General features: G+C 49.2%; 1 protein-coding gene across 8 annotated transcripts in view; it reads right to left on the reverse strand.

The window, feature by feature from the left end:
* The window catches only part of LOC102448900 (arf-GAP with SH3 domain, ANK repeat and PH domain-containing protein 1-like), a 100,776-nt gene that overhangs the window by 28,913 nt on the left and 57,235 nt on the right, over positions 1 to 14,628 (reverse strand). For all 8 annotated transcript variants that reach the window (XM_075901428.1, XM_075901427.1, XM_075901426.1 and 5 more), the window contains 3 exons: positions 11,662 to 11,753; positions 7,941 to 8,127; positions 4,152 to 4,237 (listed from right to left, as the gene is read on the reverse strand). In XM_075901428.1, coding sequence (XP_075757543.1) covers positions 4,152 to 4,237; positions 7,941 to 8,127; positions 11,662 to 11,753 — 365 coding nt within the window. The remainder of the gene's footprint in view (positions 1 to 4,151; positions 4,238 to 7,940; positions 8,128 to 11,661; positions 11,754 to 14,628) is intronic.

Genomic DNA, 14,628 nt, shown 5'->3' on the forward strand with positions numbered 1-14,628 from the left:
ATCCCAGTGCTTCACCACCCTCCTAGGGAAATAGTTTTTCCTAATATCCAACCTAGACCTCCCCCACTATAAGTTGAGACCATTGCTCCTTCACCACTGAGAACAGACTCTCTCCATCCTCTTTGGAACCTCCCTTCAGGAAGTTGAAGGCTGCTATCAAATCCCCCCTCACTCTTCTCTTCTGCAGACTAAATAAGCCCAAATCCCTCAGCCTCTCCTCATAGGTGTGTGACATTTGACCCCAAACCTCCGTAACTTACAGGAACATAGATCAGAAACTACAATATCCAGCATTCGGCTTCTAGCCAATGCACATGAACAGGGCTCGACAAATAATGTAATCTACTCGCCCGTGGCGAGTAGATTACAACCCGCAAGAGCCGGCGCAGAGCAATCTGCGTATGCGCAGAACGATCTGCGCATTCGCAGAGCCGCGCGACTGGTGGGCAGAGCTCACCGCGGCTTGGCCAAGCATCCAGTCTACTGTGTGGCTCTTGTGCATTGGGCAGCTCTGCTGACAGCTCTGCTGGAAACTTGTGCATTTCACTGCTGTGGACAGCAATTGAAGTTCATTCTGTGGCCACTAGAGGGTGTTTTGGCCCATGGCTTTAGGCAGGAGGAGACAACTTGTTATGGGTAGAGGATAACGCAGTGCTGACTGGCAGGGGCTGACTAGGCCCAGATTAAGGCAGGGTCTTAAAAGGGATAGGTCACAGCTGCCCTCATGCTTTATGAAAATTGGCTTCTGAATATGACAATACATATCTCAAAGACATTTTATGCAAAACAGATCATGTAACATAGACTTTTTAAAGTTACAATCTGCTGAATGAGTATATTCTATTTGTGCATGTCTCATGCTTGTGTATAAAGTTAGAAATATGGACTGTAAATCTGTTTTTAATTCTAAATTTTCTAATGAGGGCCATTACTGATACTTTAGGAACTTAATGGCTCAGTACTCAAACCAACGACCCATGAATGGTTTTATTTTCCAGTGAGCCCAAACTGTGGTCTCTCCTAGAAAGACATGTGACTGTACCACTTGGTACTGCCATCCATCTTGAATGTGATACTTTTTCAAGGGGATGGGGAGACTGAACAACGGGTTCTTGTCTATTTAAGGAATGGAAAGCAATCAGGTCTTTGTCTTCAGCTGGCTTTGGAAATTGCCTCCCCATGCTAAGAGGATATACACGAAGAGACCTGAAAACAAATAACTGTAGGGAAAGGGTGGAGGCAAAGCTGCTGGGCCCACGTCATTAAAAGATCAACTGTAGCCTGAGATAAGAACTGTTTAGGGTAAGAATTTGCATGTAACAAGTTTCTTAGGGTATATCTAGACTACACCTCTCTGGCGACAGAGAGATATAGATTAGGCACACTGACATTGCTAATGAAGCAGGGATTTAAATATCCTGAGCCTCATTAGATAAACATGGCCGCCGCTTTTTTTCAAAACGAAGTTTTTTTGAAAAAATGGCAGTCTAGACGTGGATCTGTCAAAAATAAACCCTTTTTTGACAGCTCCTGTAAACCTCATTTTTTGAGGAACACAGGAGCTGTCAAAAAAGGGTTTATTTTCAACAGAGCTGCATCTAGACTGCTGGGGTTTTTTTCGAAAAAACTCTGTTTAGAGAAAAAGCGGTGGCCATGTTTATGCTAATGAGGCACGGGATATTTAAATCTCTGATTCATTAGCAATGTCGATGTGCCTAATCTACATCTCTCTGTTGACAGAGAGGTGTAGTTTAGACGTAGCCTCAGTGTATTAGAATTAGCTGGCACATTTTATTTTAAATTAGTAACTTACTTTGATCTGTCTGTTTTCACTTGCATTCACTTATATCTGACTTTTTATAGTTCATAAAAACACTTTTGTTTACTATCCAGTCCCTTGAAAAGAAAGAGTTACTCACCTTGTGCAGTAACGGTTGTTCTTCGAGATGTGTCCCTGTGGGTGCTCCACTCTGGGTGCTGGTGCGTCCTCGCGCCGGCGACCGGAGACTTTTTCTAGCTGTTTCTGCCGTGGCGCACAGGTGCCGTAGCGCCCTCTAGTGTCGTTGGGACTGAAGGGGCACCTGCGCGCGCGCGGCTCCTCCGTTCCTTCTCTACCCGCCAGAGTATCAGGCTCCAAGCAGGGGAAGGAGGGAGGGTAGTGGAGCACCCACGGGGACACATCTCGAAGAACAACCGTTACTGCACAAGGTGAGTAACTCTTTCTTCTCCTTCGAGTGGTCCCCGTGGGTGCTCCACTCTGGGTGACTACACAGCAGTTGTCGGCTCGCGGAGGTGGGTTTGGAGCCGTGTGATAGTAACTGTGGATAGCACTGCTTGTCCAACCACCATAGAAGATGCTATTGAGGTGGAAAGAGCATAGTAATGCTGGCAAGGAGAAGTGGGGATTAGAAGTCAAGTGAAATGCTGACAATGCAGGAGGTGATGCAGAAGATAAGAGCCCACGAAAGCTCAAGATACCATCTACATGTTCTGTTAGTCTATAAAGTGCTACCAGACCATTTGCTTGCTGTTTTTTTCTATAACAGACTAACTCGGCTACCGCCTGAAGCTTCTACAACAGGTGCCACTGTTGTAGAAGCTTCTTCCACACCATCAGGATCTACTGGTAGATCTTGGAGCCTTTGACAGGTGATCCTGACTGGTTTGGCTGGGAGGCTATCAAGTGCTGGCACTTCAGCTGCTCCTTTCCCCACTGCCCTGCTGCTCCTACTTGTTGTGCAGAGTGGGGGAGACAGGGTACGGGAGAGGGGGACAGAGTGACAGGTGTCCCCTGCCTTTATCTCCACAGACCGAAGAGGACAGGGGTGGGTATTTGGGCCTCTGTGAAGGGGTGGGGCAGGGCGGGGGTATTTGGGTTTGAGGTAGATCCTGGACTGACAAATTTAAAAAGTGATATTGTGCTTAAAAAAGTTGGAGACCACTGTACTACAAGGAAGACAGTTTTGTATGCAGGGGTGATTGGTGAGAGGGGAGCTGGGGGGGAGGGGGACTAATGACCATGTTACCTCCCCCAGCCAGGGGAAGGGCTGGGAAGGGTTCCCTCTGTCCCAGACCCCAGCTCTCCACATCTCTGTTCCCTCCCCACCCTGCCTCTTCCCCCAACTGAGGCTGGTTGGGGGGATAACAGAGCCAGAGGCCTACGCTGGCAGCAGGGCTCTGCCAGACCCAGCTCACTGCTTTGCTCCCTGGGCTGCATTGCTCTACTCCCGATGGGGAATGTAGGGGGGTGTCACCCCCTCCCCTGGAGAGGTGCAGCTGGGAGAGCAAAGCAGCTGGGGCCGCCTTGCTCTGCTTCTCCCTGCTGCTGCCAGTGAGTGCAGGGGGGACAGACTAGCCCTCCAGCTAGTTACCCTGCTGGCTATTGGCTGGCTCCTCCCACCCATGGTGTTTGGGAGCACGTTATCCCCACACATTGTCCTTGTTTGTGAGGACAGGAATCCAGGAGAACTGAATCCATTCCCAGCTCCAAAAGGTGTCTCATGCCACCGTGCCCAAGTCGCTTTCTCCCTTTGAGCCTCCCTTCTCCCATCTGTAAACTGGAGACGATGATCATGGAGACAGATTACAAGGCTCAGTCTCAGTGAGGCACCCTCATGGAGATAGACTTGAATGCTATTTCCACCACAGTCAATGGTGCACTGGGCTCAAACGCAGAAGGAACCCTGCCTGCTCAGGAAGAACCAGACTCATTCTGAAAAGCAAGAGCTAGCCCTTGGGAAGCTCATCTTTGAGCTGGGCTGGGTCGCTTAATTTTTAATGGGTTATGGAGCCTGTGGGCCTCAGTCAGGGTGGGCATGCCCATTGCAAGCTGTTCAGTGATGGACATGAGAGGCATGGGCTGAACCAGCTGGAAAATTCTCATTCCCATTAGATCTCATTGCTCCCCTCAGCAGAGAAATCAGGGAAGGACCATGGTTGTGAATTCCCCTCTAACATTAAAGGTGGTTTCCCCAAGTCAAAACTGAGGCACTTTCACAGGGAAATATCCTGGTGCTCGTGGTACTTCAGGGGCTATTCAGAGGCATTTAGTGTCCAAAGCTATCCAGAACCTTCCAGCAGCACTAACTCCGCTGACTGGATTATGTGTCTTGGCCTGAGCCGCAGCCCTGTCCCTGCTAGAATCAGGTTACCTGTTCTGCACCAGAAAATCAACAATGTGCAGGGAGGTTCGGTCTGCTAACAACACTGCCAAGTGGAGAACGGTTTCCCCGGATTCCTATGAACAAGATACAAACAGCAAGTGTCTGGATATCTTTTCTTTGGTCTTCGTGGCTAAGGATGCTAGGAAGATTCCCACACCTGAGCCATTCTTTTTAGGTGACAATTCTGAGAAAGTGTCCCAGATTGAGGTGTCAGAGGTGGTTTTGAAACAGACTGATAAACTAAACAGTAACAAATCACCAGGACCAAATGACATTTTCCCAAGAGCTCTGAAACAACTCAGATGTGAAAATGTGGAATCATTAACTGTGGTTTATAATCTATACTTTAACTCAGCTTCTGTACCTAATGACTGGAAGATAGCTAGTGTGACACCAATATTTAAAAAGAGCTCTAGAGGTGATCCTAGCAATTACAGACTGATAAGTCTAATATCAGTACTGGGCAAATTAGATGAAACTATAGTTAAGAACAGAATTGTCAGACACATAGATGAACATAATTTGTTGAGGAAAAGTCAACGTGGATTCTGTAAAACAGTGTTTCTTAAACTTTTTAATATCAAGGAACACCAAACAATACATTTGTTTAATGAGGAACACCAAGGATTTTTTGTTGACCCCCTCCCAAAAAAGGAGGGGAAGGGTCAGGGGGACAGTTATTGAGCAATCAATCAATCAATCTCTTTAAGGGCAGCCATTTTGAATTCTGTTGTTGTCTGCGGCACACCTCTGACTGCCTCGCGGCACACCGGTGTGCTGCAGAACACTGCTGTAAAGGGAAATCATGCCTTACTAGAGTTCTTTGAGGGGGTCAAAATCACATGGACAAAGGGAGATCCAGTGGATATAGTGTACTTAGATTTCCAGAAAGCCTTTGACAAGGTCCCTCACCAAAGGTTCTTAAGCAAAGTTAGTTGTCATGGGATAAAAGGGAAGGTCTTTCATGGGCTGATAACTGGTTAAAAGACAGGAAACAAAGGGTAGGAATAAAAGGTCAGTTTTCAGCATGGAGAGAGGTAACTAGTGGTGTCTCCTAAGGGTCTATACTGGGACCGATCCTATTTAGCCTATTTATAAATGATCTGGAGAACAGAGTAAATAGTGAGGTGGCAAAATTTGTAGATAATCCTTAACTGCTCAAGATAGTTAAGAACAAAGCAGACTGTGAAGAGCTTCAAAAGGATCTCACAAAACTAGGTGATGGAGCAACAAAATGGCAAATGAATGTTAATGTTGATAAATGCAAACTAATGCCCTTTGGAAAAAATAATCTCAACTATATATACAAAATGATGGGGACTAATTTAGCTCTAACCACTCAAGAGAGAGATCTTGGCGTCATGGTGCATAGTTCTCTGAAAACATCCACTCTGATAGAGGCAACAAGGGGGGGGGGGAGTGAGCAGTGTAGGGACTAGTCGACTATCCGATAAGCTTTTGCTTATTGGATAGTCAACTAGTCGTTTACATCCCTAGTATCCAGTGGGGTGAGAAGAACAGAGTCATCTAGTTGCTGCCCACTCTAATAAGGAGTTTAGACGTGTGCTTATATTTATTTTATTTTGGAAACCACTCTGACTTGTTGCCTATCACTTACAGTCACTTGAATTCTAGCTTTTATTGTCAATACATTTGCTTTACTGTTTATTTTTACCAGTGAGGTTGCCTGAAGTGTCTCATAAATCTGCTCAGTTTGCAAAGGCTGCTGTGTATCCTCTTTCTATTAATGACGTGGTGAACCAATTCATTAACCTGCATAGCTTAAGAAAGGATCTTGAGCAGTGCAGGATGGTGCATATTTCTGAGATACAAGGCTGGGAACTGGAGGGTTTGCCTCCTGCCTTTCTCTGTATGATTCATAAGTGTATTCAGCCAGTCTAGCTGGGTAGGGGGCCCCACATGCTCTTGTGCTGAGTGATGATAGCCTCTGGAGGGATTTGCTGCTTATCACTGAGAGACAGCCCAGGCTGGAGAGTTAAGGGGCACAGTGGTCGCATGGTTCCAGGAGACATCCCAGGGAACCCATCACAGAAGGTTCATATACACTCTTACCCTAATCGTAAGGAATCAGCAATTAGGAGCAGCATACTGCAGTAGTGCATAGAACAGGGCCCCACTGAGCAAACACCAGACTGTACTGGTGCATCTACACAGCAGCCTAAACTCAAAATAAGATACATAATTTGTGCTATGCAAACTGAGTATCTTATTTTGACTGTATTTCAAAATAACTTTTCAAAATTTGGCACATCTACACAGCGCATAGATTCATGGAACGAGGACAAATGAGTTTCCCTGTCACTTCTGACTATTTGATTAACTAGTTTTTAGAGAACCCTCCATCAAAATTAGTACCTTATTAAGATATAAAATCCTTTTTTATTACTAAAATCTTTGGAAACATATTTTTAATGTACAAATATGGTAAAATTTCATAAGCATGTATTGAAATAGTGTTCCCTTTTTCTAAAAGCAATGGATTTTGTTATGAACACACTAAACTGCTCTGGTTGATTAATTTAAAACAATGTCCTTGTTTCAGTGAGTTTATATATGTAGTAATCTGGCATGATTACTTTAAATATACTCTTAAGCCTTCATAAAGTATAAAATCATCTTAGAAATGCCCATGAAGAAAATGTAAAGTAGAGAAGGGCTGCATCATGTATTCTGTAAGTCTAGCTCACAACACTCCTGTTGAAGCATTCCAGAATCATGTTTGCTTTTTTTCCAACGGTGTCATATTGTTGACTCATATTTAACTTGTGGTCCACTATGACCCCTAGATCCCTTTCTGCAGTACTCCCTCCTAGAGCAGTCACTTCCCATTTTGTATGTGTGAAACTGATTGTTCTTTCCTAAGTGGAGCATTTTGCATTTGTCCTTATTAAATTTCATCCTATTTACCTCAGATAGAATCATAGAATCATAGAATAATAGGACTGGAAGGGACCTCGAGAGGTCATCGAGTCCAGCCCCCCGCCCTCAAGGCAGGACCAAGCTCCGTCTACACCATCCCTGACAGATGTCTATCTAACCTGTTCTTAAATATCTCCAGAGAGGGAGATTCCACCACCTCCCTTGGCAATTTATTCCAATATTTGACCACCCTGACAGTTAGGAACTTTTTCCTAATGTCCAATCTAAACCTCCCCTGCTGCACTTTAAGCCCATTACTCCTTGTCCTGTCCTCAGTAACCAAAAGGAACAAATTTTCTCCTTCCTCCTTGTGACACCCTTTTAGATATCATTTCTCCAGTTTGTCCAGATCATTTTGAATTATGACCCTATCCTCCAAAGCACTTGCAACCCCTCCCAGCTTGGTGGTATCTGCAAACTTAATAAGTGTACTCTCTATGCCATCATCTAAATAGTTGATGAAGATATTGAATGGGACTGGTCCCAAAAATAGAACCCTGCGGAACACCACTTGTTATGCCTTTCCAGCGTGTTTGTGAACCATTAATAACTACTCTCTGAGAACGGTTATCCAGCCAGTTATGCACCCACCTTATAGTAGCCCCATCTAAATTGTGTTTGCCTAGTTTATTGATAAGAAGGTCATGAGAGACCATATCAAATGCTTCATTAAATTCTAGGTATACCGCACCTACCACTTCTCCCTTATCCACTTGTTATCGTATCAAACAAACATCAGATTTGTCCCACTGCCTCGTCTGCACTGTCTCTGCCTCGCTGTTCCTTTCCATCTACATTGTGGGTCTCTTGGGGTACCCAGTACAGGGGCATCCTTACCTCCATAGGCTCCAGAACAGGCTCACTTAAATCCACCTTTTCGGCATAGGCCTGGAGCAATGCAAATATGTCCTTCCACCTGATGGCTTCCTGCAGCCCCTGGGAGTGGGCAGCTGGGCTCCTGGCTTTCCTCTGGGCATATTTCCTCTCCATGTACTTGGAAATGATGAAATCTTTACGAAGGGCCCTGGGGTGGGAGGAGAGTTCGAATCCACATGAGACTGTGCAAGCCCTGGAGCACGATTGCTCCTGCTCAGACTTGAGGTTTCGAGGCAGGTATCAGCAGAGGGGCAGTGCTTCCTCTCCTCTATTTCTGCTGGCTCCTTCTTTATCTCTGCCCTTCTTTTCCTCTTGCGTGGCCGCCAACCTGCTGTACCACTCCCCACACCCTGCTCCAGAAGCACTGCCCACTCTGGAGACATTGCTGCTATCTTAAATCGCAGCTCCTGAAGTCACATGTTTACATGGAAGTATTTGGGGTTTTATCTTCCCAAAGGCAGTTTCTGGACACTGGAAGCCAGGTCATACATGTAGGTGAATAGACCACAAACTCAACAGCAAAGAACATTCCATGTTATCACTTCATGAGGTCTGGGCTTGACCCGTGATTTTGACATGTCACATTAGCAGTGCTGCCCTGACTGGGGGCACTCTGTGGATTTGTCAGGCAGAGTACAGAGGATTTCAATGCACTAAGCTAAGGCACGGTGCAGGACAAAAGGGGAGGGGGAGCAGAGCAGAGCACCAGCATGCTGCACAAGAGCACATCAACCCTACCGCCCCTCTGAACTGGCAGGCTTCAAGGGCTTTCACCAGAAGCCAATGCTATGGCTCACTGGATGGTGGAAACAAGCAATGGAGACACCTGCCAGCACCTCCAGCCTACCCTGGGCTAGGGCAGGATTGTTCCCTGGGGTTTGTTTTCTAGCATTTTATCCTATTTAGTTTTAAAAACCTCAAATCATGGGATTCCTTCCCTGTCCCCTGGGAGGTGCTTGCATCACCTCATATAGCTCACCACCAGAGGGCACTTTCTGAGATGCAGCTTCTTTTCCCTCTCTCAATTTCCTCCCATTCCCTCCAGATCACATTTGGACCACGCAGCACGTGGCCGTGCATGCCCCTCCCCCAGACAGTCTTGCATTAGCCAAAGCTCTGCAAATTGAGCTCTCTATTCTTTCCATATATAGCAGGGCCTCTTGCTTTACGTCCTCTGTAAGGTGGATAGAAAGCTGGCCAGATCATCAGGCTCAATGGGTAGTGGATCAATGGCTTGATGCCTAGTTGGCAACTGCTAGCAAGTGGAGTGCCCTAGGGGTCTGTCTTCGGACTGGTTTTGTACAGCATCTTCATTAATGATCTGGATGAGGGGATGGATTGCACACCAGCAAGTTCACAGATGGCACTAAGCTGGGGGGAGGGGTACATACATTCGATGGTAGGGTTGGGTTCCAGAGTGACCTGATTAATTGGAAGATCTTGCCAAAAGAAATCTGATGAGGTTCAACAAGCACAAATGCAGAGTCCTGCACTTGGGATGGAGGAATCCCAAGCACTGCTACAGACTGGGGACTGACTGGCTAAGTAGCAGCTTTACAGAAAAGGACCCAGGGATGACAGTGGACAAGTTATGAGTCAACAGCATGTCCTTGCTGCCAAGTAGGCTAACAACATTTTGGGCTTCATTAGTAGGTGCACTGCCAGCCCATCAAGGGAAGAGATTCTTCCCTTCTACTTAGCTCTGGTGAAGCTATATTTGGAGTGCTGCTCCAGGTTTGGGCTCCCTTCCCCCCCCCCCCCCCCCCCCCCCCCGACTACAGAAAGGATATGGACAAATTGGAGACAATCCCACAGACAGGATAAAAAATTATTAAGGGGCTGGGGCACAATTTAGGAGCAGAGGCTGAAGGAACTGGGCTTACTTAGCCTGCAAAAGAGAATGAAGGGGGACGTGATAGCCTTCAACTCTCTGAAGGGGGATTCCAAAGAGGATGAAGCCAGGCTGTTCTCAGTGGTGACAGAGGGCTGAACAAGGAGCAATGGTCTCAAGTTGCAGTGGGGGAGGTCTAGGTTGGAGATTAGGAAAAACTATTTCCCTAGGAGGATGGTGAAGCACTGGAATGGGTTGCCTAGAGAAGTGGTGGAATCTCCATTGCTAGAGTTTTTTTAAGGCCAGTCTTGACATAGCCCTGGCTGGGAAGGTTTAGTTGGGGTTGGTCCTGCTTTGAGCAGGAGTTGGATTGGATAACTTCCTGTGGTCTCTTCAAACCCTAGTCTTCTATGATTCAATGATTCATGGCTGTTTCCATTGCTCTTGGGCCTTTGTCTGCATCTTTCTGTCAGAGAAATGCCCAGAGCTGGATGCAGTGTTTACTGATTCTTAGATGTTAACACCAGAGGGACTATTAGCATCATCTAGTCTGACCTCCTGCAAACACAGGCTGGAGGACTCACCCAGGGGTTTCTGGATCCAGCCTAGAAATTTTGGTTAAACTAGAGCAGGGCTTAGGAAGAGACTGCCATCCTTGACTTCAAAGTCCAGGGAGCTTGAGAGGTGCCAGTGCTGTTGCCTTCCTGCTCGGAGAGTGGCACCTTTATCCATATATCCAGATTCACTTGGGCTGTGTCTACACTGGCCGTCTATTACGGAATAGGCATGCAAATGTAGCACTTTGGAAGAGGCAAATCGGCGGGGGATTTAAATATCCCCCGCGGCATTTGCATTTTCATGGCCGCCGCTTTTTTCCGGCTTGGAGATAAGCCGGAGAAAAGCGTCCAGACTGGTGCGATCCTCCGGAATAAAGCCCTATTCCGGAGGATCTCTTATTCCTACTTGCAAGTAGGGGCCAATGTAGACGTAGCTTTGGGGTACCTCAGTGTACTGGCTGAGCAGTGGAATTTGCTGATTGCTAGCTCTTCTGCAGCTGTGCCTAGTCTCACCTGCTGCAGGCTTTTGTGGTGTTATTTTCCCTACAGCAGTACATCCTTCCAGAATGAATCTTGCTGTGTTATTTCTGCTGTGGTTTCCACTCCCTTTGTCAGATTTCGGTCCTCACTAATATTGGGCCTGATCTCACTTTGAGGTGCACCAGGTATGGGCATTTACACCAGTGCTACCATTCTAATTCAGTAGCATGCACTGTTCGCCATGCCCTTGGGCCCAAGACCCGCTGTGTGCTGGGGCAATGGAGAGTGGGGCCCATGGTTTGAGCTGAAATGTAAGAGATGTCACGGTGATTACTAAGGGTTGGCCCCCAGGACACCTTCCCACGTGGAGGAGTATTTTCCAACGTGCTCAGCACTGGTGGAACTGCTCCCATTTGCACCCACGGGAATCCATCAGTAACATTAAAGGACACCATCCACCCATGCCCCAGGCAGCTTTGGAAATCTCAGCCCTGAAGTCAGTCACATCCTTCCTGCCTACACTGCCTCTCTGCTGTGTCTGTCCTTCAATGCCAGAGCAGTTCGGGGAATCCTCCAGAAAGAATTGCTGGCTGGCCCCTCATTCCCATGGCTAAGCACTGTGAGGAGTGGGGCTTAGAGGGGAACACTCTGACCTTCCCAGCCCAGAGGAACCCAGGCATCTGTTCCAAGAAAGCTGGAAGAGCAACTGGGAACACACAGCACAGGAGATAGGCTAATCACTATGAAGCTCTATAGCTAATGCCCAATATGGAGAGATTCGCCCTCACACCAGGCTCCCCAAGAAACTACTTACATATCACTGCCAGCTGTGGGCTTTGGCAAAGGGCTGGGAAGGTTGGCTTCCAGAATGTCGTTAAAGCCAGAATTGCCAATATTCTTGGCCAGCTGCAACACAATCAAGCAAAAGACAGGTTAGCACGACATACAGCATCCTGGTGAGAGCCGGGAGTGTGTGCCAGTCAGAGTACGGTGGGGTGTGGGCTGGGAAGGGCCAGGAAGGCATGGACATACAGAGTCCACCTCTCACTGTAAGCTGCTTAGATGCCCCTGCCCATGCTATAACTAGCTTCTGCCCATGCAATGCACTATCCAAGCTTCAGCAGAGCAGGGGAGCACTCCCAGGGAGCGTGTGTGGGCAGCGGCTGAGCGGGGGAAGGGGCCTGAAGGTGGCAAAAGGGTGGCAGTGGAGCAGGACGGACACCTCAAAGGAGGGCGGGCAGGCAGCAATGGAGCAGGAGGGCAGGCAGGCGGGAGGCAGTGGAGCAAGGTGTGCCAGAGGGGTTGTGTATAGGCAGCAGCTGACGATGGTGGCAGATAAAGATGTGTGTGTTGGCGGCAGTGGAGCAGGAAAGCACCCTGAGGGAGTGCTTCAGGGGTGGCAGTAGAGTGGGATGGATACCCCAACAGTGTGTGTATGGCTAGCAGCAGAGTGGGGGGCGTGCGTGTGGCTGGCAGCAGAGTTGGGGTATATGCGTGTGGCTGGCAGCAGAGTGGAGGTATATGCGTGTGGCTGGCAGCAGAGTGGAGGTATATGCGTGTGGCTGGCAGAAGAGTGGGGGTATATGCGTGCGGCTGGCAGCAGAGTGGGGGTATATGCGTGCGGCTGGCAGCAGAGTGGGGGTATATGCGTGCGGCTGGCAGCAGAGTGGAGGTATATGCGTGCGGCTGGCAACAGAGTGGGGGTATATGCGTGTGGCTGGCAGCAGAGTGGGGGTATATGCACGTGGCTGGCAGCAGAGTGGAGGTATATGCATGTGGCTGGCAGCAGAGTGGGGGTATATGCGTGTGGCTGGCAGCAGAGTGGAGGTATATGCGTGTGGCTGGCAGCAGAGTGGAGGTATATGCGTGTGGCTGGCAGCAGAGTGGAGGTATATGCGTGTGGCTGGCAGCAGAGTGGGGGTATATGCGTGTGGCTGGCAGCAGAGTGGAGGTATATGCGTGTGGCTGGCAGCAGAATGGAGGTATATGCGTGCGGCTGGCAGCAGAGTGGGGGTATATGCGTGCGGCTGGCAGCAGAGTGGAGGTATATGCGTGCGGCTGGCAGCAGAGTGGAGGTATATGCGTGTGGCTGGCAGCAGAGTGGGGGTATATGCACGTGGCTGGCAGCAGAGTGGAGGTATATGCATGTGGCTGGCAGCAGAGTGGGGGTATATGCGTGTGGCTGGCAGCAGAGTGGAGGTATATGCGTGCGGCTGGCAGCAGAGTGGAGGTATATGCGTGTGGCTGGCAGCAGAGTGGGGGTATATGCACGTGGCTGGCAGCAGAGTGGGGGTATATGCGTGTGGCTGGCAGCAGAGTGGAGGTATATGCGTGTGGCTGGCAGCAGAGTGGGGGTATATGCGTGTGGCTGGCAGCAGAGTGGAGGTATATGCGTGTGGCTGGCAGCAGAGTGGAGGTATATGCGTGTGGCTGGCAGCAGAGTGGGGGTATATGCGTGTGGCTGGCAGCAGAGTGGGGGTATATGCGTGTGGCTGGCAGCAGAGTGGAGGTATATGCGTGTGGCTGGCAGCAGAGTGGAGGTATATGCGTGTGGCTGGCAGCAGAGTGCAGGTATATGCACGTGGCTGGCAGCAGAGTGGAGGTATATGCACGTGGCTGGCAGCAGAGTGGGGGTGTATGCACGTGGCTGGCAGCAGAGTGGAGGTATATGCGTGTGGCTGGCAGCAGAGTGGAGGTATATGCGTGTGGCTGGCAGCAGAGTGGGGGTGTATGCACGTGGCTGGCAGTAGAGTGGGGGTATATGCGTGTGGCTGGCAGCAGAGTGGAGGTATATGCATGTGGCTGGCAGCAGAGTGGAGGTATATGCGTGTGGCTGGCAGCAGAGTGGAGGTATATGTGTGTGGCTGGCAGCAGAGTGGGGGTATATGCGTGTGGCTGGCAGCAGAGTGGGGGTATATGCGTGTGGCTGGCAGCAGAGTGGAGGTATATGCATGTGGCTGGCAGCAGAGTGCAGGTATATGCACGTGGCTGGCAGCAGAGTGGAGGTATATGCGTGTGGCTGGCAGCAGAGTGCAGGTATATGCACGTGGCTGGCAGCAGAGTGGAGGTATATGCGTGTGGCTGGCAGCAGAGTGGGGGTATATGCGTGTGGCTGGCAGCAGAGTGCAGGTATATGCACGTGGCTGGCAGCAGAGTGGGGGTGTATGCACGTGGCTGGCAGCAGAGTGGAGGTATATGCGTGTGGCTGGCAGCAGAGTGGAGCTATATGCGTGTGGCTGGCAGCAGAGTGGAGCTATATGCGTGTGGCTGGCAGCAGAGTGGGGGTGTATGCACGTGGCTGGCAGCAGAGTGGGGGTATATGCACGTGGCTGGCAGCAGAGTGGGGGTATATGCGTGTGGCTGGCAACAGAGTGGGGGTATATGAGTGTGGCCGGCAGCAGAGTGGGGGTATATGCGTGTGGCTGGCAGCAGAGTGGGGGTATATGCGTGTGGCTGGCAGCAGAGTGGGGGTATGTCTACACTAGCCCCCTAGTTCGAACTAGGGTGGCTAATATAGGCATTCGAAGTTGCAAATGAAGCCCGGGATTTAAATATCCCGGGCTTCATTTGCATCTTGCCGGGCGCCGCCATTTTTAAATCCCCCTTAGTGCGGACTCCGTGCCCGCAGCTACACGTGGCACAGAGTATGTAGTTCGTATTAGGCTCTCTCCCTAGGTGTACCGGTAGTTTGAATTAGAGAGCCTAATTCGACTACCTACTCCGTGCAGCGTGTAGCGACAGCCATGTTCATGCAAATGCCGCGGGGGATATTTAAATCTCC

Source organism: Pelodiscus sinensis, chromosome 18 (genome assembly GCF_049634645.1).
Source record: "Pelodiscus sinensis isolate JC-2024 chromosome 18, ASM4963464v1, whole genome shotgun sequence".
Taxonomy (NCBI): Eukaryota; Metazoa; Chordata; order Testudines; family Trionychidae; genus Pelodiscus; species Pelodiscus sinensis.